The sequence below is a fragment of the Anomaloglossus baeobatrachus genome, chromosome 5 (genome assembly GCF_048569485.1).
Source record: "Anomaloglossus baeobatrachus isolate aAnoBae1 chromosome 5, aAnoBae1.hap1, whole genome shotgun sequence".
In the NCBI taxonomy this organism is placed as follows: domain Eukaryota; kingdom Metazoa; phylum Chordata; class Amphibia; order Anura; family Aromobatidae; genus Anomaloglossus; species Anomaloglossus baeobatrachus.
The window spans coordinates 505,354,254-505,377,991 of NC_134357.1; the positions used below are offsets into that span (position 1 = coordinate 505,354,254).

At 45.4% G+C, this 23,738-nt stretch overlaps 1 protein-coding gene across 1 annotated transcript in view; it reads left to right on the plus strand.

Moving 5' to 3' along the window:
• The window catches only part of LOC142311929 (uncharacterized), a 43,855-nt gene extending 20,608 nt beyond the window's left edge, over nucleotides 1-23,247 (plus strand). The window contains exons 4-5 of the mRNA XM_075350797.1: nucleotides 14,419-14,503; nucleotides 16,640-23,247. Coding sequence (XP_075206912.1) covers nucleotides 14,419-14,503; nucleotides 16,640-18,135 — 1,581 coding nt within the window. The 3' untranslated portion in view covers nucleotides 18,136-23,247. The remainder of the gene's footprint in view (nucleotides 1-14,418; nucleotides 14,504-16,639) is intronic.
• The last annotated feature ends 491 nt before the right edge of the window (nucleotides 23,248-23,738 follow it).

Sequence of the window (23,738 nt, forward strand, 5' to 3'; positions counted from 1 at the left end):
GCTCAATCCCGGACTGGATGGAGTGGGAACCTCAGGCCCCAACTGGTCGGCGAAGGAGCAGGGTTGACGTCCAATCCTCCCACTGTGATGATCTTGGAGGGTCATGAAATCTCTCGGTTGTTGATGGGTCGGGGAAGTGACCAAAGTGATGGCTGGATGGTCGGGAGAGGAGTATGGTTGGGGGTTGCCTGGAGGTGTCCCCTGACCTCCTTGCTCCGCTGGCAAGGGTTCTGGCTGTTCGATGGGCCCAACAGACCACAGCGTACTGACTTACGTTCAATGTAACTTTAATCTGTTGACGTTGGGTCGTTTGTGGGGGGGGCGGGGGAGGGGTGTTTGCATTTCCGTCTTGGGTGGGTGGGACCGCGGGAGGTTAAGTTGACAGACCCTCCTCGTTAGATCGGGGTCCGGGTCACTAAGCATACATAAGTGAGGCGCGGGTTGGAGCTCTGGCCACATGTCAGTTCTTGTCCCTAACTATCCCTAAGCAGTTTCTGGGCTGGTCCCTGGTACTGCGTGCGGCAAAACTGCCGCTTTTCCACTCTCTGCCTTTCCACTTTTTGCTCTTCTACTTCTTTCTCTTTCCCCTGCTAAAGGGTCTCTGCTTTCGCTTATCTACATCCTCTCTACTCTCCCTCTTCCACTCATCCGTTTCCCCCCTCCTTTCCTTCCCCCCGGTTTTTTTTTTTTTTTTTTTCTGGGGTGTAATTTGTTGTTCGTTTTTCCAGAGGTCAGTGACGGAGTATGACGAAGCAGAAACAAGCCGAGCTTCGGGTGGGCTCACTGAATGTTAAGGGTCTTCACAGCCCGGAGAAACGGTCTATTCTCCTGAACCTACTATGGAAAAACAGAATTCAGGTCGCTTTCCTCCAAGAAACACACTACTGTGAGGCAAAACCATACAAACTTGCTGATAGAAGGTATCCTGTAGTGCATCATTCACCCTCCCCTGACTCTAGATCCAGGGGCACGAGCATCTTAATGTCCAGTATGCTCCCATGGGAACTGTTGGACTCTCGATCGGATGATCAGGGAAGGCTTCTGATGCTTAAGGGACGCATTGCTACACAGACTTTCACTTTTGTGGCGGTCTACTTGCCAAATTCGGGTCAATGCCCTACATTGCTGCGTTACCTTGAGCAGATAGAGGAATTCTCTGAGGGTACTCTGGTCTTCGGGGGTGACTTTAATGTTGTGTTGGAGCCGCCGAGGGATAGCTCCAAAGGGGTGTCCAGTGTGCCACATTCGGCACTACGTCGCTTGCGACGGGGTTTACATGACCATCAACTAATAGACACTTGGCGATTGATGCACCCATCAGACAAAGATTTTTCATTTTACTCGGCAGCGCATGATTGCTACTCCAGGTTAGACCTCATTTTCCTTAAACATGGGGATCTACACTCTCTGGTGGCTTCCTCAATCGAGTGCATATCATTCTCTGATCACGCCTTGATCACAATAACTCTATCCCTCGGCTACCCCATCGGGAGGCAGAGTCAATGGACCCTGAACACTTCGCTACTCGATGAACCGGTGACAATGCAGGAAATAAGGGATGCCTTGAGGGAATATTTCAGTGGCAGTGGGGGGGGGGGGAGGTGTCCCCGGGCATAGTCTGGGAGGCACACAAATGTGTGGTGAGGGGTCTGTTTATCAAACATGGGGCACGCTTGAAGAGAGAAAGAGAAGCTAGGGCTACATCCCTTTTGGCAGACATTAGAGAGCTGGAGGCAATTCACAAGGGGTCTCTGGGAGGGGATGTGGGGGCCATTTTGGTCAAGAAGAGGGAGGAACTGAGGACCCTACTATGCTGTAAAGCTAGGGGAACATTGGCTAGGTGTAGACGGCATTTCTATGAATTTGGCAATAAGAGTGGCAGGACCCTGGCTAGAGCTCTGAGGACTCAGAGAGCGAGAGGATATGTCTCTAAGGTGCACATCGCGGGAGATAGGTGGGCTACTTTGCCGAAAGACATTGCCTCCGCTTTTAAAGATTTCTTTACTGCCCTCTATGCAATTGATGAGGGGCGGTCTGAGAGGGCCAGGACGGAGTTGCGTAGCCGTATACGGATGTACATCGCGGACTCCGGCTTGGGACATCTCAAGCCGGAGGCTGCGGCCGATCTGGAAAGACCCATCTCGGAGGAGGAATACTGGTCTGCACTTAAAAAATCCCCCACAGGCAAGGCTCCTGGCCCGGATGGTTTCCCTCTGCTCTATTACAAAAAGTTGGATTCCATTTTGATTTCCCCATTTCTCTCAGCATTCAACCATGGCCCACACTCTGAAGCTGCTCCCTTGCCAAGGGATACCCTAGCTGCTAATATAGTTGTCATCCCTAAAGAGGGCAAAGATCCTTCGTTGTGCTCTAGTTACCGACCCATTTCCCTCCTCAACACAGACCTGAAGCTCTTCACTAGGATTCTTTCGGATAGACTTACCCCTTTGCTTGGGGAGATTGTTCACCCTGACCAGGCCGGGTTCATGACGGGTAGGGAAGCAAGGGACAACACGACTAAGGCGTTGAACATAATACACAAGGCTAAATCCGATGGGCTGCCTTTGATGCTTCTGTCGACCGACGCAGAAAAAGCGTTCGACAGAGTTAACTGGATTTTTATGGAGGAGGTCCTGCGGGCTGTGGGGTTGGGGAGTAGGATGCTTGCTTGGATATGTTCCCTGTACAGCATCCCTTCGGCAGCAGTCAGAGTGAACGGTCTCCTTTCGGAGAGGTTTCCCATTCGCAATGGAACAAGACAGGGTTGTCCTCTCTCGCCCTTGATTTTCATATTGACTCTGGAACCCCTGCTCAGTCGGATCAGAGGCAACATTAACATTTCGGGCCCTAACGTCTCAGGTTCTACTTATAAAATCGCGGCTTATGCGGACGATTTGCTTTTTTTCATTACCAACCCTCGGGTTTCCCTCCCTAATCTTCTGAGAGAGTTGGAAACATACTCCTCTCTATCTAACTTTAGAATCAATATGTCAAAATCGGAGGCCCTAAATATATCTCTTCCTCCTGAGCAAGTCACATCGCTACAATCCGCGTTCGAGTTTAGGTGGGCTAGCCAGTCCTTGAAGTATTTGGGCGTCCAGTTGGCTGCGGACTCTAGTCAAATTTACAAGTTGAATTTTCACCCGCTCCTGCAATCAATTAGAAAAGACTGCGCTAACTGGGGGAAGGGCTACTTCACATGGTTCGGGAGATGTGCAATACTGAAGATGAATATCCTGCCACGTCTCTTATACCTCTTTCAATCCTTGCCGATTAGGATCCCTAGCTCTTTCTTCAAGGAACTGGCCTCTTTACAGATCAAATTTATCTGGGCCAACAAACCGGCGAGACTCTCCCGGTCTCTTTTGTGCAGACCTAAGATTAGGGGAGGCCTGGGTATCCCAGACCTTAAAAAGTATTATTTGGCCACGCATATGGTTAGGGTATTGGACTGGTGCCGCCATTCCAGCACAAAGCCGTGGGTGGCCCTAGAACAGAGCTTCTCGGAAATACATCTCCCGGCCATCCCCTGGCTTTTGAACCTCTCCCTGCCTGCTCTGAGATCTCATCCTACCATCGGCGCCACTGTTGAATGTTGTTCGAGAAGGGAGGTCAGACGACTCCTTTTGCCAGTGCCTTCCCCTATGACACCCGTGTTAGGTGACCCGGAATTCCGTCCTGGTCTCTTGGACCCGGTCTTCAGGGGGTGGGTTCAGGGGGGCAAATTCAGAGCTTGTCATCTGGGTAGAGAGGGGGATTGGTTTTCACTAGCGGATATTCGGGGCTTCTTGCCTCCGGGCCCCTTGGGGGATTGGAGGGCTATGCAGCAGGGCTGTGGAGTCGGAGTCGTGGAGTCGGAGTCGGAGTCGGAGCTCATTTTGGTGGAGTCGGAGTCGGAGTCGGTATAAAATGCACCGACTCCGACTCCTAAAATATATAATAAATTGGGGACAGGAGTGCAATGCAGAATGTGCTGAATATTTTACTAAATAACAACATTTAGTATAATGCTTATATTTAAGTGAAAAATTTATTGTAGTACAATGTGAACATCAGACATTTAATTGTTTTTATGATACAATAATCAAGATATTTGGATAGAACATAAAATATTTATTGGAATACAACTTTAGAACACAAAAAAACTAATAAATTGTAAATATGTAATATATATAATATATATATATATACAGTGTATATACACACACACAAGATATATATGTAATCTACTGTATATTACATAGTGTATTACATATTTACAATTTATTACAGTTTTTTGTGTTCTAAAGTTGTATTCCAATAAATATATTTTATGTTCTATCCAAATATCTTGATTATTGTATCATAAAAATTATTAAATGTCTGATGTTCACATACACATATTCATGTACTACAATAAATTTTTCACCTAACTATAAGCAATATATGTAGGAGTCGGAGTCGGAGCCGGAGTCGGAGTCGGAGCCGGAGTCGGAGTCGGTGCAAGAGAATTTGAGGAGTCGGAGTCGAAGGTTTGGCTTACCGACTCCACAGCCCTGCTATGCAGATGAGGCACTACATGCACTCCCTCCCTCACTTCAGTCGATATGCCGGACCTCCTACGGGATTTGAAAAGTTGTGCCTGGGAGAGGGAGTTTTGCGGCACTCTCTATCCTTGGTATACAACATGTTATCAGATCCGGGGGATTTGCCCCCCCCGGCCTACCTTTTGCAGTGGGAGAAGGACCTGGGGATTAGCCTATCCGACTCACAAAGAAACAACATCCTCCAGCTAGCACATAGAACTTCGATCAGTTCCAGACTGTTGGAAGCTAATTAAATTGTCTCTCCAGTAAAGGAGACAAACTCTAGCACAGCGCCACCTATTGGAAGTAGCGATCCTAAAAGTCACAAGTGGATTTTCAACAATCCTTTGAAATATGACTCAGGATATATAAGCCAGATCAGAATCCCAATTTGCAGACACGGTGTTTCGGGGTGCTTGCCCCTCGTCAGTGCAAAGTATGGGGGTGTCTGATCTGGCTCATGAGAAAGCTATGTGGGGACCACGGGGGAACACTATTCTCCTTAAGGAGACTTTGCAAGCCAGTCTGGCTGCCAGGTAAGGGGACTTATAGCTGCAATGCCCCTCTGGGAAATATTCAAATTGTCTCTCCAGTAAAGGAGACAAACTCTAGCACAGCGCCACCTATTGGAAGTAGCGATCCTAAAAGTCACAAGTGGATTTTCAACAATCCTTTGAAATATGACTCAGGATATATAAGCCAGATCAGAATCCCAATTTGCAGACACGGTGTTTCGGGGTGCTTGCCCCTCGTCAGTGCAAAGTATGGGGGTGTCTGATCTGGCTCATGAGAAAGCTATGTGGGGACCACGGGGGAACACTATTCTCCTTAAGGAGACTTTGCAAGCCAGTCTGGCTGCCAGGTAAGGGGACTTATAGCTGCAATGCCCCTCTGGGAAATATTCAAATTGTCTCTCCAGTAAAGGAGACAAACTCTAGCACAGCGCCACCTATTGGAAGTAGCGATCCTAAAAGTCACAAGTGGATTTTCAACAATCCTTTGAAATATGACTCAGGATATATAAGCCAGATCAGAATCCCAATTTGCAGACACGGTGTTTCGGGGTGCTTGCCCCTCGTCAGTGCAAAGTATGGGGGTGTCTGATCTGGCTCATGAGAAAGCTATGTGGGGACCACGGGGGAACACTATTCTCCTTAAGGAGACTTTGCAAGCCAGTCTGGCTGCCAGGTAAGGGGACTTATAGCTGCAATGCCCCTCTGGGAAATATTCAAATTGTCTCTCCAGTAAAGGAGACAAACTCTAGCACAGCGCCACCTATTGGAAGTAGCGATCCTAAAAGTCACAAGTGGATTTTCAACAATCCTTTGAAATATGACTCAGGATATATAAGCCAGATCAGAATCCCAATTTGCAGACACGGTGTTTCGGGGTGCTTGCCCCTCGTCAGTGCAAAGTATGGGGGTGTCTGATCTGGCTCATGAGAAAGCTATGTGGGGACCACGGGGGAACACTATTCTCCTTAAGGAGACTTTGCAAGCCAGTCTGGCTGCCAGGTAAGGGGACTTATAGCTGCAATGCCCCTCTGGGAAATATTCAAATTGTCTCTCCAGTAAAGGAGACAAACTCTAGCACAGCGCCACCTATTGGAAGTAGCGATCCTAAAAGTCACAAGTGGATTTTCAACAATCCTTTGAAATATGACTCAGGATATATAAGCCAGATCAGAATCCCAATTTGCAGACACGGTGTTTCGGGGTGCTTGCCCCTCGTCAGTGCAAAGTATGGGGGTGTCTGATCTGGCTCATGAGAAAGCTATGTGGGGACCACGGGGGAACACTATTCTCCTTAAGGAGACTTTGCAAGCCAGTCTGGCTGCCAGGTAAGGGGACTTATAGCTGCAATGCCCCTCTGGGAAATATTCAAATTGTCTCTCCAGTAAAGGAGACAAACTCTAGCACAGCGCCACCTATTGGAAGTAGCGATCCTAAAAGTCACAAGTGGATTTTCAACAATCCTTTGAAATATGACTCAGGATATATAAGCCAGATCAGAATCCCAATTTGCAGACACGGTGTTTCGGGGTGCTTGCCCCTCGTCAGTGCAAAGTATGGGGGTGTCTGATCTGGCTCATGAGAAAGCTATGTGGGGACCACGGGGGAACACTATTCTCCTTAAGGAGACTTTGCAAGCCAGTCTGGCTGCCAGGTAAGGGGACTTATAGCTGCAATGCCCCTCTGGGAAATATTCAAATTGTCTCTCCAGTAAAGGAGACAAACTCTAGCACAGCGCCACCTATTGGAAGTAGCGATCCTAAAAGTCACAAGTGGATTTTCAACAATCCTTTGAAATATGACTCAGGATATATAAGCCAGATCAGAATCCCAATTTGCAGACACGGTGTTTCGGGGTGCTTGCCCCTCGTCAGTGCAAAGTATGGGGGTGTCTGATCTGGCTCATGAGAAAGCTATGTGGGGACCACGGGGGAACACTATTCTCCTTAAGGAGACTTTGCAAGCCAGTCTGGCTGCCAGGTAAGGGGACTTATAGCTGCAATGCCCCTCTGGGAAATATTCAAATTGTCTCTCCAGTAAAGGAGACAAACTCTAGCACAGCGCCACCTATTGGAAGTAGCGATCCTAAAAGTCACAAGTGGATTTTCAACAATCCTTTGAAATATGACTCAGGATATATAAGCCAGATCAGAATCCCAATTTGCAGACACGGTGTTTCGGGGTGCTTGCCCCTCGTCAGAAGCTAATTACAAATTGTTGGCCAGGTGGTACAGGGTCCCGACCAGACTACATAGAATGTTTCCCTCAGTTGACCCGGTTTGTTGGAGATGCGGTCAGGGGGAGGGTGATTTTGTGCACATTTTTTGGTCTTGCCCTTCTCTGCAGCGGTTTTGGTCAGAAGTGGGGGAGGTAATCAGACGAGTGACCGGTACTACTGAAAAAATGGGTCCGGAGCTATTCATTCTACAGCTATCCGAACTCCCGGTCTCTAAATATAGGAGATCTTTGCTTAGATTTCTGGTCATGTCTGCCAGGTCTTGCATTCCGCTTGGTTGGAAGTCTAATACCCCCCCCACGGTGACACAGTGGGTTTCGCGGATTAACGATCTGATGTATATGGAGGATTTGACATCCTCTATTAATGATCGCCAGGAAGATTTTTATAGGACATGGTTCCCATGGATGGAGTTCACCTACTCGGCGGAGTACGCGGACTTGTTCTCTGAACCTCAGGATTCGTGATTTATCCTCCTCCACCCCCCCCCTTTTTTTTTTTTTTTTTCTCGCATTCTTTCTCCCCCTCTCTTTCTTCCTCTCGACACTACTCCCTGATCTTCTCTCCTGCTCTCTTCTCCTACCCCTCTCTTTATTTCTTTCTTTCTCTACAATCCTTCAATCTTTTTTCAGGCTTGATTTCTTTTTCTTCGCTCTTCTCCCTACTTACATTAGGTTGGGTCGGCTTATAAAATATGTAAACTGGGCCAGACTTGAGTAGTAGCGGGGATGGGAATTGCATATGTGTGATTATTGTTTGTATATATTCTACCGTCATTTCTGTAATAATACCTGCGTCGCAGTTGGGAGCAGGAGATGTATTGTTTGATACGAGTTTGGCTTTAAAATAAAGAATTTAAAAAAAAACAAAAAAAAAACCTTGGCAGGAACGGGAAAGCCTGATGGCTGTTTTTTCCCCATCTCCCTCCTCTTCGGGTCGTTCACCTCCGGCTCCAGCGACCTCCGGAGAGGACGAACCGGAAGTAAGGATTGGAGAAGCCCTCACCAAGACTCAGAGGCGAGAGGCCAGACGGTTGGTTCAGCAGAACCCCGATGTCTTCTCCGAGCTGCCCGGTAGGACCAGTCTGATACGACATGATATTGTCACCGAGCCCCACCTGAAGGTACGCCTGAAGTCATACCGGGTACCGGAGGCTCGACGACAAGCCATATCGGAGGAAGTAAAGACAATGTTACGCCTGGGGGTCATCGAAAAATCCCGGAGTGAATGGGCTAGTCCGATTGTCCTAATACCAAAACCCGATGGCTCCTTAAGGTTCTGCAATGACTTTAGGAGATTGAACGAAATATCCAAGTTCGATCTCTACCCCATGCCCAGGGTGGATGAGCTGATTGATAGGCTGGGACAGGCGCGGTATTTTACCACGCTCAACCTGACCAAGGGGTACTGGCAGGTGCCACTGACGGAGTCCGCCAAGGAGAAAACCGCTTTTGTTACGCCGGAGGGTCTCTTCCACTATGTTGTCTTGCCTTTTGGGTTACATGGCGCTCCGGCCACGTTCCAGAGGTTGATGGACTTAGTGCTGGAACCCCACCAGGCGTATGCATCAGCGTACCTTGATGACATCATTATTTACAGCTCCGATTGGCAGACCCACTTGGAACAGGTACAAGCGGTGGTGGACGCGCTTCGAACAGCCGGATTGACAGCCAATCCCAAGAAATGTGCGTTGGGACTCACGGAAGCCCGCTACTTGGGCTACGTGATAGGCCAAGGAGTGATTAAGCCCCAAGTTAACAAGGTTGAGGCGATCCAGAAGTGGCCTAGACCCCTGACCACGAAGCAGGTTAGGGCCTTCCTGGGTATCGTGGGATACTACAGGAGGTTTGTAAAGGATTTTGCGGGACTATCAGCCCCCTTGACGGACCTTCTCAAAGGCAAGAAGTCCGTCATGGTGCGCTGGACTCCGCAGGCCGAGGACTCCTTCCGGGCCCTGAAGGGGGTCCTGTGCGGACAGCCCGTTCTTGTACACCCTGATTTCCGGAAGGAGTTCATAGTGCAGACTGACGCCTCAGAGGTCGGCCTGGGGGCAGTGCTGTCTCAGGTGGTTCAGGGGGAGGAACACCCCGTCACCTTCTTAAGTAGGAAGCTCACCCCTCCCGAGCGGAATTATAGCGTAGTGGAGAAGGAGTGCCTGGCGATCAAGTGGGCCTTGGAGTCCCTACGCTATTACCTGCTGGGACGGCAGTTTCGCTTGGTGACGGATCACTCTCCACTGGTCTGGATTAGGTCCGCCAAGGAACGTAATGCCCGGGTTACCCGGTGGTTCCTTTCTCTGCAGAACTTCCGGTTTACGGTTGAACATAGGGCCGGTAGGTTGCAGGGCAACGCTGATGCCTTGTCCCGCGGCCCGTGTTTGATGGCGGGAGTTCAACCCCGCTCGCTTGAACTGAGGGGGGGGGTATGTGAGACTGTGACCGGGGTTATCTATGACGGCCGGTATGTCTCGCCTCGGTTGTGCTCACTCCATGATAGAAAGTAAATCCACTCTAGGGTTAATGCTGTTTTCCTACAGGCTGAAGGAAGGGTTAAATGGAAACAGGAACAAGGGCAGGTGTGCCGGGTGTGAGGGAGTGAACACAACTCCCTGAGTTCTCTGCTGGAGAGGCACATGTATATTGGTGTGGACTTTTGTTTGGACATTAAACCGTGTGCTGTGAAACTTAATGCCTGGATCCCGTGTCTTCTGCTGCGCAGCCGACCATGCTACCTCACAATATATATATATATGTGTATATATATAATGTCATAATGATGCTGGGTAAGCTATGCTATGGAGAATATATTGGGAAATAATATGCACTTTGAGACCCATATTGAAATGAGACGTGGACTGCGGGTGCATTGTTTATTATGTTATTTGTGTGGTTTTTCTTATTGACTAAAGGTTTTTCCCCTTTCTGTGATATTTCTATGCGGGGAATTTATTTTATGTGTTGTATAATTTTGCTGTTAAATAAAAATGAACCTGACTTAAAAAATAAAATAAAAAAATAAATAAATAAATAAATAAAAAAACGCACACTGACCATACGGAAAACACACATAAATGGTCCATGTCACTTACGTGCAGACACGGGCCCATTGACTTTAGCGGGTCCGTGTCTGCGTGATGCCGGAGAAACGCGGACATGTCATCCATGCAAAAAAACGCACACACGTACAAACCACACGGACACACGTTCTGTGTGGTTTTACGTGTGTGTGCCTGATACCATAGGGTAACATTGGTGCACATGGGCACGTGCCGCCGGTACGTGCAAAAAAGTACCAAACACATACCGGCGGCACGGATGTGTGTTGGAGGCCTTACACAAATGGGCTATAGTAGCAGACGACCAGTTTCAGGGCCATTGCTGATTAATGGGAACAGAAAGTAAAAAACTTTATTTGGCAAAAGAGAGCGAAAATTATATCACTGAGCAATGAAAAACATTGAATCTAGAGTCTGATAATGGGAGTATCAGAATTTCACACAAGCAGCATAAATCCATGCACCTTTTCTGTCGAGGGGGTCAATAGTTCAGACTCCTGGAGGTGGAGTAAAGGTGTGGAGAATATTTTTTGTCATATTCTGGATCCTCAGATCCCCTAGAGTTGTTTTCTCTACTTCCTTAAGCCTCTGCTACACTCATGTGGAAAACACGCACGTGCTGCGAGACACGTATTTTCCCTGCGTGTTGCGTGTGGTAAGTACGTGTCTCCGATACGTGCAGTCCACGTGTGTTCTCCGTGTGCTATCCGCGATAACACACGGAGAACCGGTAACTGACATACTCACATGGTCCTCGCTGCTGTCCAGGGTTCTGATCTTCGGCTCCAGCCCCGCCCACTCCCCGCTGATGCTGCTTCCGGCCGAGCGGAGCGGTGGAGATTATAACCTGTGACAGCACGCCCACCTCCTTTACACGCTCATAATGAGTGTCAGACGGCAGCAACTGTTTGGAGCGGAAGATTCTGCAGGGCTGGTGGAGGTATGTGTTTTTTTTTTAATTTTACAATAATGACACGTGTTTCTCCGGCGCGTGTCACACGGGACCGCATCCACACTACATCCGTGTGGTACGGGTGCGGGCCGTGTGACTCCCATGCTGCCGGGGAAATCGTGGACATGTCGGCGTGAGGAACACACGGACACACGTAAGTACAGAATGGACACACGTTCCGTTCCAAAATACTTACGTGTGTCCAAACCATTATGAAATCATATGTCCACGTGTGTACGTGCCTCCAGTACGTGAAAAAACTGCCAATCACGTACCGGAGGGACGAACGTGTGACAGAGGCCTTAAAGAATCTCTAATCTGGTCCCAAGTCCTGCCAGCTGTACTCCAGTATCTTGGCCACTCAGTGGTCTATTTGGAGGCACGCTATCCTCATCCTTCCTTGTCCCCCATCCTGGTCCGGCCTTCTCCTTTCTTCTTTGTCTTTCACTTCTCTCTTCAACACTCAATCGCAAACAACTCTAACAGCAGCTAATGGTCTAATTAGAGACTAAATCTCTCCCCTTTTTCCTAAGTTTTTTCTGCACGATATCACAACTAAAGTGCCAACAATGAAAAGTAGATGGTGCCACAACCTCACTCTACAGAGCCCCACATAGGAAACATGCACCTCAATTACAGTCTATTGTATATACAGTGACCCACATAGAATCATTTCCCCAGACTCCCCTGCCCAGAAGACACAGCCGCTCCTGTCACCTCCACGCAGCTAATGAAGGGAATAGCGCGATCAGCTGTATTCAGCGTTGGCCGCGAGTAACCTCAGTGACAGCTCAGCTGATCGAGCGGCTGTCTTCATTAGCTGCGTGGAGCTGACAGGAGCGGATGTGTCTTCTGCAGCTCCGGTCACCTTCATGCAGCACAGCTGGAAGCGACGCTGGACCATCCTGGAGTACGCCGGACATGGAGGGCTTTTTCGGGCTTATTAAATTGGTGAACAAGGCAATTTGTTAGTGGTTTTTTTTCTAATAAAGGATTGTTCAAGTGTGTGTGTTTATTTACTGTAATTTACAGATTAATCATGGAAGGTATCTCGGGGAGACGCCTGACATGATTAATCTAGGACTTATTGGCAGCTATGGTCTTCCAATAACTCCTTATTTCCCCGATTTGCCAACGCACCAGGGCAAATCGCGAAGAGCCGGGTACAGTCCCAGAACTGTCGCATATAATGTATGCGGCAATTCTGGGCAGCTGCTGACTGATATTGTTAGGCTGGGGGGCTCCCCATAACGTGGGGCTCCCCATCCTGAGAATACCAGCCTTCAGCCGTATGGCGTTATCTGGCTGGTATTAAAATTGGGGGGGACCGCACGCCGTTTTTTTGAATTTATTTATTTTCCTGCACAGTATAGACACGCCCACCGGCTGCTGTGATTGGGTGCAGTGAGACAGCTGTCACTCAGCGTGGGGGGCGTGTCTGACTGCAACCAATCACAGGCGTCTGTGGGTGGGGAAAGCAGGGAATACGAGATTGATTAATGAGCGGCCGGCATATTGAAAGTAATTGTTGCCGCGTATTCTCTGCACAGCTCTTCCTCACCGCGCTGGTGATCGGAGAGCGGTATGAGCCGGGGGAAGAAAAAACCGAGCGCCAATGTAAGTATGACTGAGAACAGCAGAAAAAAAGGTAAGTATACTGACTTTAATTTAAAAAAACCCAAAAAATAAGATCGCTAGTGTAAAAACGCACACGTACGAAACGTGCTGAACACGGACATACTCCGTGTGCGGTACGTGCAGGCACGGACCCATAGACTAAAGCGCGTCCGTGCCTGCGTGCTGCCGGCCAAAAACGGACATGTCGTCCGTGTAGAAAAGCGCACACACGTACTTACCACACGGTCACACGTTCCGTGTGATTTTACGTGTGTGTGCCACCTACCATTGAATAACATGGGTCTCCGTGTGTACGTGTCTCCGGTACGTGCAAATACGTACCGCACACGTACAAATTAAACGGATGTGTGTTGCGGGTCTTAGGCCCTATGAGCACTAGAAAATGGAATTTTCTTAAGAAAATTTCGCAGGCTCTGAAAGATTTCCACACCCGCGGAAAAAAAACGCAAAAAAACCGCACCGAAATCCACATGCGTTTTGTTGCGGATTTGTTTTCACATAAATGTCATTACAATAAACCCTAGTATTTACCATACAATAACAGTACTTTGCATCAGAGTCCTGTAATACCAGTATATCCTGCACCATCACAAGTAAAGCTTTATGTCACACACAATTCTCTCCAGGGGGTGCCAGGATCTTTCATTTCTTTACATCAGGAACATGACATTACTTCTCCTTCCTTCCCCAGCCTTCACAATCCTCAGATCTTAATCCTATAAAGCATCTCTGGGCCGAGATAGATGAGGTTGTTCAGAGAATGTCAGCTCCTCCATCTAATTTGCAGCAACTGTAAAGCTATGTTCACACACTGCATGTTTTACTGCGTTTTTGGTGCATTTAAGTGGTCACAAGGATGCACCTAAATGCATGCATTTCCTTCTCCCAGCAAAGTCTGAGATTTCTATTTTGCTGTCTACACAATGTATCTTTTTTTTGCCTGCATCTTGGCTGCGTTTTTGAAGATGCATGTCAATTTTTTTTTGCGTTTTTGAGCCCTTCCAGTCAATAGAGTTGACTTAAAAGACGCATTGGGTTTTTGCCGCGGGTGCATTTTTGGGGTCAAAAACGTTGCATTTTTGTGGTTAAAAGATGCACTGTGTGAACATAGCCTAAAGAATCAACCTGTTGGCAGTGACCAGTATTCCTGGGGAACAATCTCATCACCTAGAGGAATCTGAGGTGATTCATTTCTGCAGTTCTGAAAACCAATGGAGGCCCAACGTGCTTCTAGATGGGGGTCTCTAATGATGCATTCAGTGTATGGTTTATACTTGGTGGAGATGACAGGATAAAGCTGATCATAGACATTAGATGTTGTCTGGACCTTTTCATAATTTTCTGGTTATCGAGATGTTGGAAAAAGGAATATATACGTTGGATTTTGTTTGATATTTTGTAGTTTTTCAAAAACATTCACTAAACATCTCCATCTGTGACTTTTATAATATTATTTTCAGGGTGAAAATCTGACCCATTTTAATACTACAGAGACATATGTGAGGGGTGATGAGCGGTGTAAAGAGGAGATTCCTACAGACACAGGTGAGTAGTGACCACTAAGTGCAGAGCAGACACAGATTCTATTCAGTCACTGGCTTATAGAATAATTATACCTAGATGTTTAATTTTTTTTTTTTTTTTTTGGGGGGGGGTGTTTACATGGAACTTTGTAGACCACGTGCACACATTAAGTATTTGGTGAGTTTTTTAGTTCAGTATTTGTAGCCAAAACCAGTAGTGGGTAAAAAATGGAGAAGTGGTGACCATGTTTCTGTTATATTTTTCCTCTGATTGTTCCACTCCTGTTTTTTTTCTTAGAAATACTGAGGTAAAAAGCTCACCAAATCCTTAACATGTGCACATGGCCTAATGTGGATTTTACGCTTTAAGATTTAGGTGCTGATTCATTAAGGCTGACACCGTGATTACCAGTCTTCTTATTGAAGGGGTGCGTTAGGGTAAGATATGCTGAATTCATTAATGTCACACAGAGAGTTTTACAAACTTCGCCGACTGTCATGCCGGCGTCTGGTTCTGTTCAGACTACAGATTCTGACACTCAGATCTCTGACAATCCGATTTAACTGTTTAACAGCCTGTTACAGGCACATGTCAGCTTATCAGCCGACATGTGCAGGGAATCATGTTGTTGACACCCTCAACTTAATATTTGGTTGCACACCCTTTGGAATAAGTAATTGCAATCAATCATTTCCTATAACCATCAACGAGCTTCTTATACCTCTCACTTGGAATTTTGAACCACTCTTCTTTTGCAAACTGCCCCAGATCTCACATATTTGAAGGATGCCTTCTCCCAACATATGTGATTGTAGGTAGTGTTGTTTTTGTTTTTTGTAGGCCTAGTTCTATTTTCGGTAAACAGTAGAATGATGTACTTTACCTACAAGATATATCTTGGTCCTATTTGTTCACAAGTCGATTTTTCAGAAGGATTTTGGCTACCTCGTATACATTTTGGCAAACTGCAGTCTAGCCTTCTTATGTCTCTGTGTCAGTAGTGGGGTTTTCCTGGGTCTCTTTAGTATTTCATTTCATTTAAATGTCAACAGAGCTTGCTCTGACATTGATGCACCCTGAGCCTGCAGTCCAGCTTGAAATTCTTTGTAACTTGATTTGAGCTGCTTATCCAATCTCTGGACTTTTCTGTGAGGCAACCTTTCATAAATTTTTCTCTGCCATCCACGTTCTGTGAGATTAAATACAATGTCATGGGTTGTAAACATCTTGATTATGTTGCGCACTATGTTCAAAGGAACATCAACATCTTTGGAGATGGACTGATTGTTGATATTTTTCAACAATTTTGGTTCTCAAGATCTTAGGGTATGTGCGCACGTTGCTTTTTACCTGCTTTTTACCTGCTTTTTTGCTGCTTTTTCTTCTGCGCTGTTTAATGCCAAAATGGATGTGTTCTTCTATTCAAGCAAAGTCTATGGGAATTTGGGTTTCTTGTTCACACTATGTTGTTCAAAATGCTGCCTTTTTGTGGCAGAACTTTGGTCAAAAACTCAGCTTTGCAGTGCAAAACCCAAATGGCAAAAACAATTGACATGTTGCTTCTTTGAAAAGCTGAGTTTTTGACCAAAGTTCTGCCACAAAAAGGCAGCATTTTGAACAACATAGTGTGAACAAGAAACCCAAATTCCCATAGACTTTGCTTGAATAGAAGAACACATCCATTTTGGCATTAAACAGCGCAGAAGAAAAAGCAGCAAAAAAGCAGGTAAAAAGCAGGTAAAAAGCAACGTGCGCACATACCCTCAGGCAGTTCTCTTCTCCACTTTCTTTTCTCCATGCTTAGTGCGGCATGCACACACACAAAATGCAAAGGTTCAGTCAACTTCTCCAATTTTTATCTTTTTTATTCCAAAGCCATGACATGTATACATGACCAATCTGCTCCAATGTGCTTTGCTCCATGCTATAGTGCCTGTTCCTATCAGAGAATGTCTGAGATGGACTCACCAAATAAAACTCATTAAGGGCCCTTAACACAATAATCTATCATGCCTCTCTTGTGATCTATGATACTAGTCTGTCAATAATTGAATTGTATTGCAGTTTGCATGGAAATGCTACAAATTATATAATATAAAGGGTAATATAATTCCAATGCAAAGTTACTGAAAAATAAGTCATTTTTATTCTTGGCAGACGACTGTACCAGGAACTCAGAGGGACGTCTGATATTCTCCAAACTTTCAGCAGATAATCTTGGTATTACACCAGATACTAGTGAAAAACAAGTCATTATACCAGATCAAGACCTTCTCAGAAACAATTTGTCATCTGATCCATTTCAACCGGTCCTTTTTTCTGATTCCTCAAGGACGAATATACAAAACAAAAGTCACAGAAGAGCCGTTGAACAGGAAATAACTTACATAGTGGGGAAACCATTTTCATGTTCAGAATGTGGAAGATGTTACAATACTAAATCAAGACTTGTAACACATCAGAGAAGTCACACAGGAAAAAAGCCATTTTCTTGTTCAGAATGTGGAAAATGTTTTACAGACAAATCATATTTTGTTAAACATCAGATAATACACACAGGGGAGAAACCATTTTCATGTTCAGAATGTGGGAAATGTTTTAATCGGAAAGCAAGTCTTGTTATACATCTAAGAAGTCACACAGGGGAGAAGCCATTTTCATGTTCAGAATGTGGGAAATGTTATAGTGAGAAATCCAAACTAGTAACTCATCAGAGAATTCACACAGGGGAGAGGCCATTTTCATGTTCAGAATGTGGGAAATGTTTTAATCAGAAAAAAAATCTTGTTATACATCTGAGAACTCACACAGGGGAGAAGCCATTTTCATGTTTAGAATGTGGGAAATGTTTTACTGAAAAATCATATCTTGTTACTCATCAGAGATCTCACACAGGAGAGAAGCCATATTCATGTTCAGAATGTGGAAAATGTTATACTGAGAAATCAAGACTTGTTAAACATCAAAGACTTCACACAGAGGTGAAGCCATTTTCTTGCTCAGAATGTGGCAAATGTTATAGTGAGAAATTCAAACTTGTAAATCATCAAAGATATCACACAGGGGAGAGTCCATTTTCATGTTCAGAATGTGGGAAATGTTTTAATCAGAAAAAAAATCTTGTTACACATCTGAGAATTCACACAGGTGAGAAGCCATTTACATGTTCAGAATGTGGGAAATGTTATAGTGATAAATACTCACTTGTAACTCATCAGAGCATTCACACAGGGGCGAATCAATTTTCATGTTCAGAATGTGGGAAATCGTTTACAAGGAATTCAAGTCTTGTTAAACATCAAAGATATCACAGAGGGGAGAAACCATTTTCTTGCTCAGAATGTGGCAAATGTTTTGTAGATAAATCAGGTCTGGTAGCACATCAGATAAGTCACTTAGGCAATAAGGTGTTTTCATGTTCTCAATGTGGAAAACATTTTAAACGAAAATCAGCTTTAATTGTGCATCAAATTATTCACACAGGGGAGAAGCCACATTCTTGTTCAGAATGTGGGAAATGTTTTACACTAAAACATTACCTTGTTAAACATCAAAGAATTCACACAGGGGAGAAGCCATTTTCATGTTCAAATTGTGGAAAATGTTTCAATACAAAAAACAATCTTCTTGCACACCTGAAAACTCACACGTGAAAGTAACTGTCACGCTGTACTCTAAGATGTCCTATAGCTGTACAGCGCAGTAATGTGGTACAGAAAAGATTCCTGAAACTACCTGAGAAAGTAGTTAGCAGGTAAACCACTAGAGGGCGGTAGAGTGGAGAAAACGCATGAGCAGAGAATTCCCTAACAGAGGTAATACTAGTCAAGCCCACCAGATGGCAGTAGAATAGTCAGAACGCCGGATCACAACATAAGGATTTGTAAATACACAGGGGCAAAGTCTAAACGTAGTCAGATGGAAGCAAGGAGTCGATAGCTGGGAATTCAGAACTCAGACGTGGGTTGGAATGGGAAGAGGACAGGAACGAAATCAAGGTAAGCAGATGAGGAACGAACAGGGAGACAGCGGGAGAGACACAAACAGAACGGGAACAGAGAACAGAGGTCAACAAAGGTCAGGTGAACATGGAGGTCAGGAGGGGGCAGGGCAGACAACAGGTCATTCACAAGCAGAACGCAGCAGAGACGGAAATATCACTGGCATAGTTCCAGAGAAGCAATGCCCTAATATAGTGGCCTGACCTCCAGGACGAGGCAGGAAGGATTAACCCCTAACGTGACCTGAATCAGAGATGTGAAACTAAAAAAGGCTGATCCAGGAGTAAATCATGACAGTAGCAATTTTGTTTTTTATTTATTTTGTTTTGACAAAATGTAAATAAACAAAAGCTATTGTAAAGTCTCTAAAAGAAAGCGATAAGTCAGACCATTAAATGATTATAAAAAAAGTAAACAATTTTATTGACCATTTTGTTATTCAAAAATAATTGCCAAGGGAAATGCAGAGTGATCATGTAAATGCCCCATTAAGTATTACCCACCTAACCCAGGAAGAAGTGCAAAACCGACTTAGTAACATTAAAATTGACAAATCACCAGGCCCTGATGGCATTCACCCTCGGGTATTAAGGGAGTTAAGTAATGTGATAGACAGGCCTCTATTCCTTATATTTAAAGGGACTGTATCGTGTTTTTTTATTTTTGTATTAAAAATAGTGATTCTGAAATCAAGTATTTTTAATACAAAATGAAAATCGTAGCTTATTTACTTTTTCTCTTATTCTAATTTTACTGTATGCACTGGGGGCCATGTTGGATTTGCTGTGTGTGTAACGACAGTTACACACTCCTTTATGGCAGCCCCTGTGCATAGAGAATAGTGGTCGCTATCTGACCCTATGTGTAACGTTACAGTGGGCGTATGCAGTGACCTGGACGCGCCCCCAGGCCCCCTGGAGGTTCCGGTCGCTAACGGATTTGACCGGTTTAACGGCGACTCCAAGCCTGGTCGGGGTCCGTAGGCTCTGCCGGTTTGTGCTGGCTTCTCTTCGCTCCCCGGTTCGGTACCAGCGGGCCACCGCCCGTCCCCGGTCCTACGGTTCCGCGTCGATCGGCCTCTCCTGCAGACGGCCACCACCGTCTGCCAACCTTGCTCTCGGTGCCCGGGCCACGTACCCGGACACGGTCAGTCTGCTCCTCACTTGCCACTTCACTCCTTCTACTTCACTCTCCTTCACTGAACTCTCTTCCTTTCCCGCCTCCAAGACTGTAAACTCCTCAGTGGGTGGGGCCAACCGCCTGGCTCCACCACACCTGGTGTGGACATCAACCCCTGGAGGGAGGCAACAAGGATTTGTGTGTGACTGGTGTGCCTATCTCGGGGTGTGGGGTGTGTTGTTGCAGTACCTGTGACGACCTGGCTTGTCCAGGGCGCCACACAATATCTCAATGTTAACAAATGTTTAACTTCATATAAGCATGGATTTATGAAAGATCGCTCCTGTCAAACTAACCTGCTCAGCTTCTACGAGAATGTAAGCTCTCAAATGGACCGAGGAGAATCATTGGATGTCATTTATCTTGACTTCAGTAAAGCATTTGACACTGTCCCACATAAAAGATTGATAAGTAAAATGAAAAAGCTTGGGCTCGGGGAAAATGTGTGTAGATGGGTAGGTAGCTGGCTTAGTGATAGAAAACAAAGAGTGGTTATTAATGGCGCATACATTAACCATGACATACAAGGCCATCCACAACCTGTCTCCTCCTTACATCTGTGACCTAGTCTCCCGGTACCTACCCGCACGCAACCTCAGATCCTCACAAGATCTCCTTCTCTACTCCTCTCTTATCTCCTCTTCCCACAATCGCGTACAAGATTTCTCCCGTGCCTCCCCCATACTCTGGAACGCTCTACCACAGCATATCAGACTCTCCCCTACCGTGGAAAGCTTCAAGAGGAAACTCAAGACCCACCTCTTCCAACAAGCCTACAACCTACAATAACCCTCAGTCCAGTACACCACTGCGCAACCAGCTCTGTCCTTACCTATTGTACCATCACCCATTCCCTATAGACTGTGAGCCCTTGCGAGCAGGGTCCTCTCTCCTCCTATACCAGTCTGTTATGTTCTGTTAATGATTGTTGTACGTATACCCTCTTTCACTGTAAAGTGCGATGGAATAAATGGCGCTATAAAAATAAATAATAATAATAATAATAATACTCTGATTGGGCCAGGGTTACTAGTGGGGTGCCACAGGGGTCTGTATTGGGCCCCCTACTTTTTAATATATTTATTAATGATCTGGTGGATGGCTTACAGAGTAAAATATCAGTATTTGCAGATGATACAAAACTATTTAAGGTTGCCTCCACTTCACAAGTCCGAACGGCTGCAGCCAACTCCGCCATCTCGGCTGTCCATCGCTCCAGGATAAAGCGCGCCTGTGCTTCTACCCAAGCCGCCGTTCCAGGCGCGGGTCCCTGCACTCCAGGCTTGCCAGACGGGTCAGCCATGTTGCTCCGATGGTGTCCAGGAACAAGAAGGGTGGCAGAGTCCTGGAGCCCCTGCCCTTTATCCACTCGGTCACATGTCTCTGAATCTTCACACGCCCCCCTGTTATGATCCGGAACCATGGAAGACCACCACAAATCATTGGCAAAAGGTGACAAGAGCATTGGCAACTAATCTGGCCGCCATCCCCTTACTAACCATCACAACTAGAAGTAGCCGAGGGGTGAACTAACATCCTGTGCACCGCGAACCCAGCCGGAGAACTAACTATCCTAAAGGAAAGGAAAGATGAATAACTCTCTGCCTCAGAAAATAGACAAGAATAGCAAGCCCCCCACATTCAAAGACTGCGGTGATATAGGAAAAACACAATACACAGGTAGATGACAGGATTAGCAAAAGGTGAGGCCCCCGCTGACTAAAATAGGAGAGGAAAGGGACTGATGGAGGCCAGAGAAAAACCCTGCAAAATACCAACTTCCTGATAGTACAAAAAGGCCCTCAGATCGCTCGATCTGAACTCCGTCCTATACCAGGTGCCCTTGTCATACCAATGAACAGAAAACAAGAATTATAACAAATTCAACAAGCCATAAACACATGGACCCAAAGGAGCTATACTCCACACAGAACTGCAGGGAGTTCCTCAACAATCCACTGAGGGGGAAAATCCCTGGAAGAAAATAAACTGAAACCAACCACAACAAATGACAAACCCAGATAAGCAAAAGAACCAGACAATAAATAAAGAGCAAGCACTTATCTGGAGTGGATGTGGTGTAAAGCAGGATTAAGCAGGCTGGAGATACAAAGAACAACTGACATCCGGCAACAGCCTGCAATCAGACCAGTATAGAGGATAAAACCTGGCTCAACCAATCTTTGTTGTAGGTGCTCAGGAGAAAGGACAGTCAATATAGAAAATATACTCCGGCACACTTAACCTTATCCTCTACTCCTTATAGAGCCTTTGGCCCTCTCTCACCTGTACCTTTATATACAGACAACATTAGGTCAGGTATGTTTTTTCTACTACTGCTTATACCTCCTGATCTATGGACATCAGTGATCACACATGTTTGCCTTTTTTTGAACATTATAGTCTCTTTCCCATATATGGTGGACACATATGAATACTGCAAATTTGCCACACAACTGAGGTAGCCTCACCTGCATTTATGAACCATTATTTCACAAGGTATGATGGAGTCTCTTACACTGGTCTGTCAAATGAAATAACACCATAACCTATACTATCATTTACATATTTACATATGTTTTCTTAGATCATAACGCATCCTCACCCCCTTGGACCTGGGGCTGATACAGCATAACCTTTATGTGGTCCACTTGCTGTGGTGAGGTTAGTTGTATGTTCACCTTGATTCTTCAAACTACTGGAGAACCATTTGGACTCATTCCCAAGTTTATAGGTATTATTTCACTCTACCCTTAGTAGTTTCTACTTTCAGTGATATCTTTATATACAACTTAGATAACGTTTTTTATGTATCACAGCACTAACTACTCACCTACATAGGTCAATCGGACTTGAACGTGGTCCTGGACCCTTTTTACACATTGGCCTCACCCATGAGGTATGCTCTCTCTGATGGAATACATGTCATGTCAACCTTTTTCGTGTCCTTTACCGTTAATATCAATATGATTTTTTACATTTAGAATTATTTGGTCTATGACCCCTAAGGAATTAACACACCGATCACATTTGTAAGGTATGCCCCTCAAGGGAACTTATATGTTTTGGGTCTCTACCTGAAACACCCACAGTAAACAGATGTATTGTCTCTCTTATCTAACTTCCCAGAAACGGCGGAGGTCTTTCTTTCATTTCTTTGCTCATATGACCCGATGTCTTGATCTCAAACTGGTCCTTTTAGGTATACCCTTGACATAACCCCTATTATCTCTCCTTTTTCTCATTATCATTCACAACATTAACATTTCATGTTTCACCTTCTAGTACCTTTTCGGATACCAATAGTTGATTCACCTGACGTGTTTCTGGTGCTCGTTTAAGAAATCTAGTCTCATCTTTCATAGGTATGTCTTGACTTCTGATCCTCGGATTTTGTATGAACACATTAAATTGATCCCTGTAGGGAGGATTATTTCATTGGAATATACTTAATTTAGTTCATGGGTGATTTCTATGTACATTCTTTATGGAATGCTCATAACCTGTATACTGTTTTCAAAATGAACTCTCTTCTTTTTCCCTGTGTGTAATACATGCTGTTATTGTGTAACATTTATGTATTGTTGTGACATTGTATGTTTTTCTTTTCTTGTTATCACATATTAGTCCTTGAAGAAAACCCTTGATGGGTAGAAACGTTGGACAATCTTACGTTTATAATAAAGACATTTTTTGAGCATCATATTGGACTCTTCTTCGCATTTTTCTATAGTGTGCCGGAGTATATTTTCTATATTGCAATCAGACCAGGACTTAAATAAGCAGAGAGTTAGCAAAGGAAACACCCACTGCACAACACACCTGGTCCAAGTCCAAACCATTCCTGGCCACCAGAGGGAGCCTCCCAGCAGCCAAAACATAACTAACATTCACAACACCCCCCCTTGGTCTTTTGCCGGCACTCCTCTTTCAGGCCTGTTAGTTTCGTTTTTCGAATTCCGGCCTCGCTTTCTGGCCGCATTCCCAGGGGGTGGAGCTTCGGCTTTCGCGTCCTTTTCATGGGGAAGAAGACGCTGGGCTGCAGTTTTTCACGCCAAAATGGCGACCAAAATGGC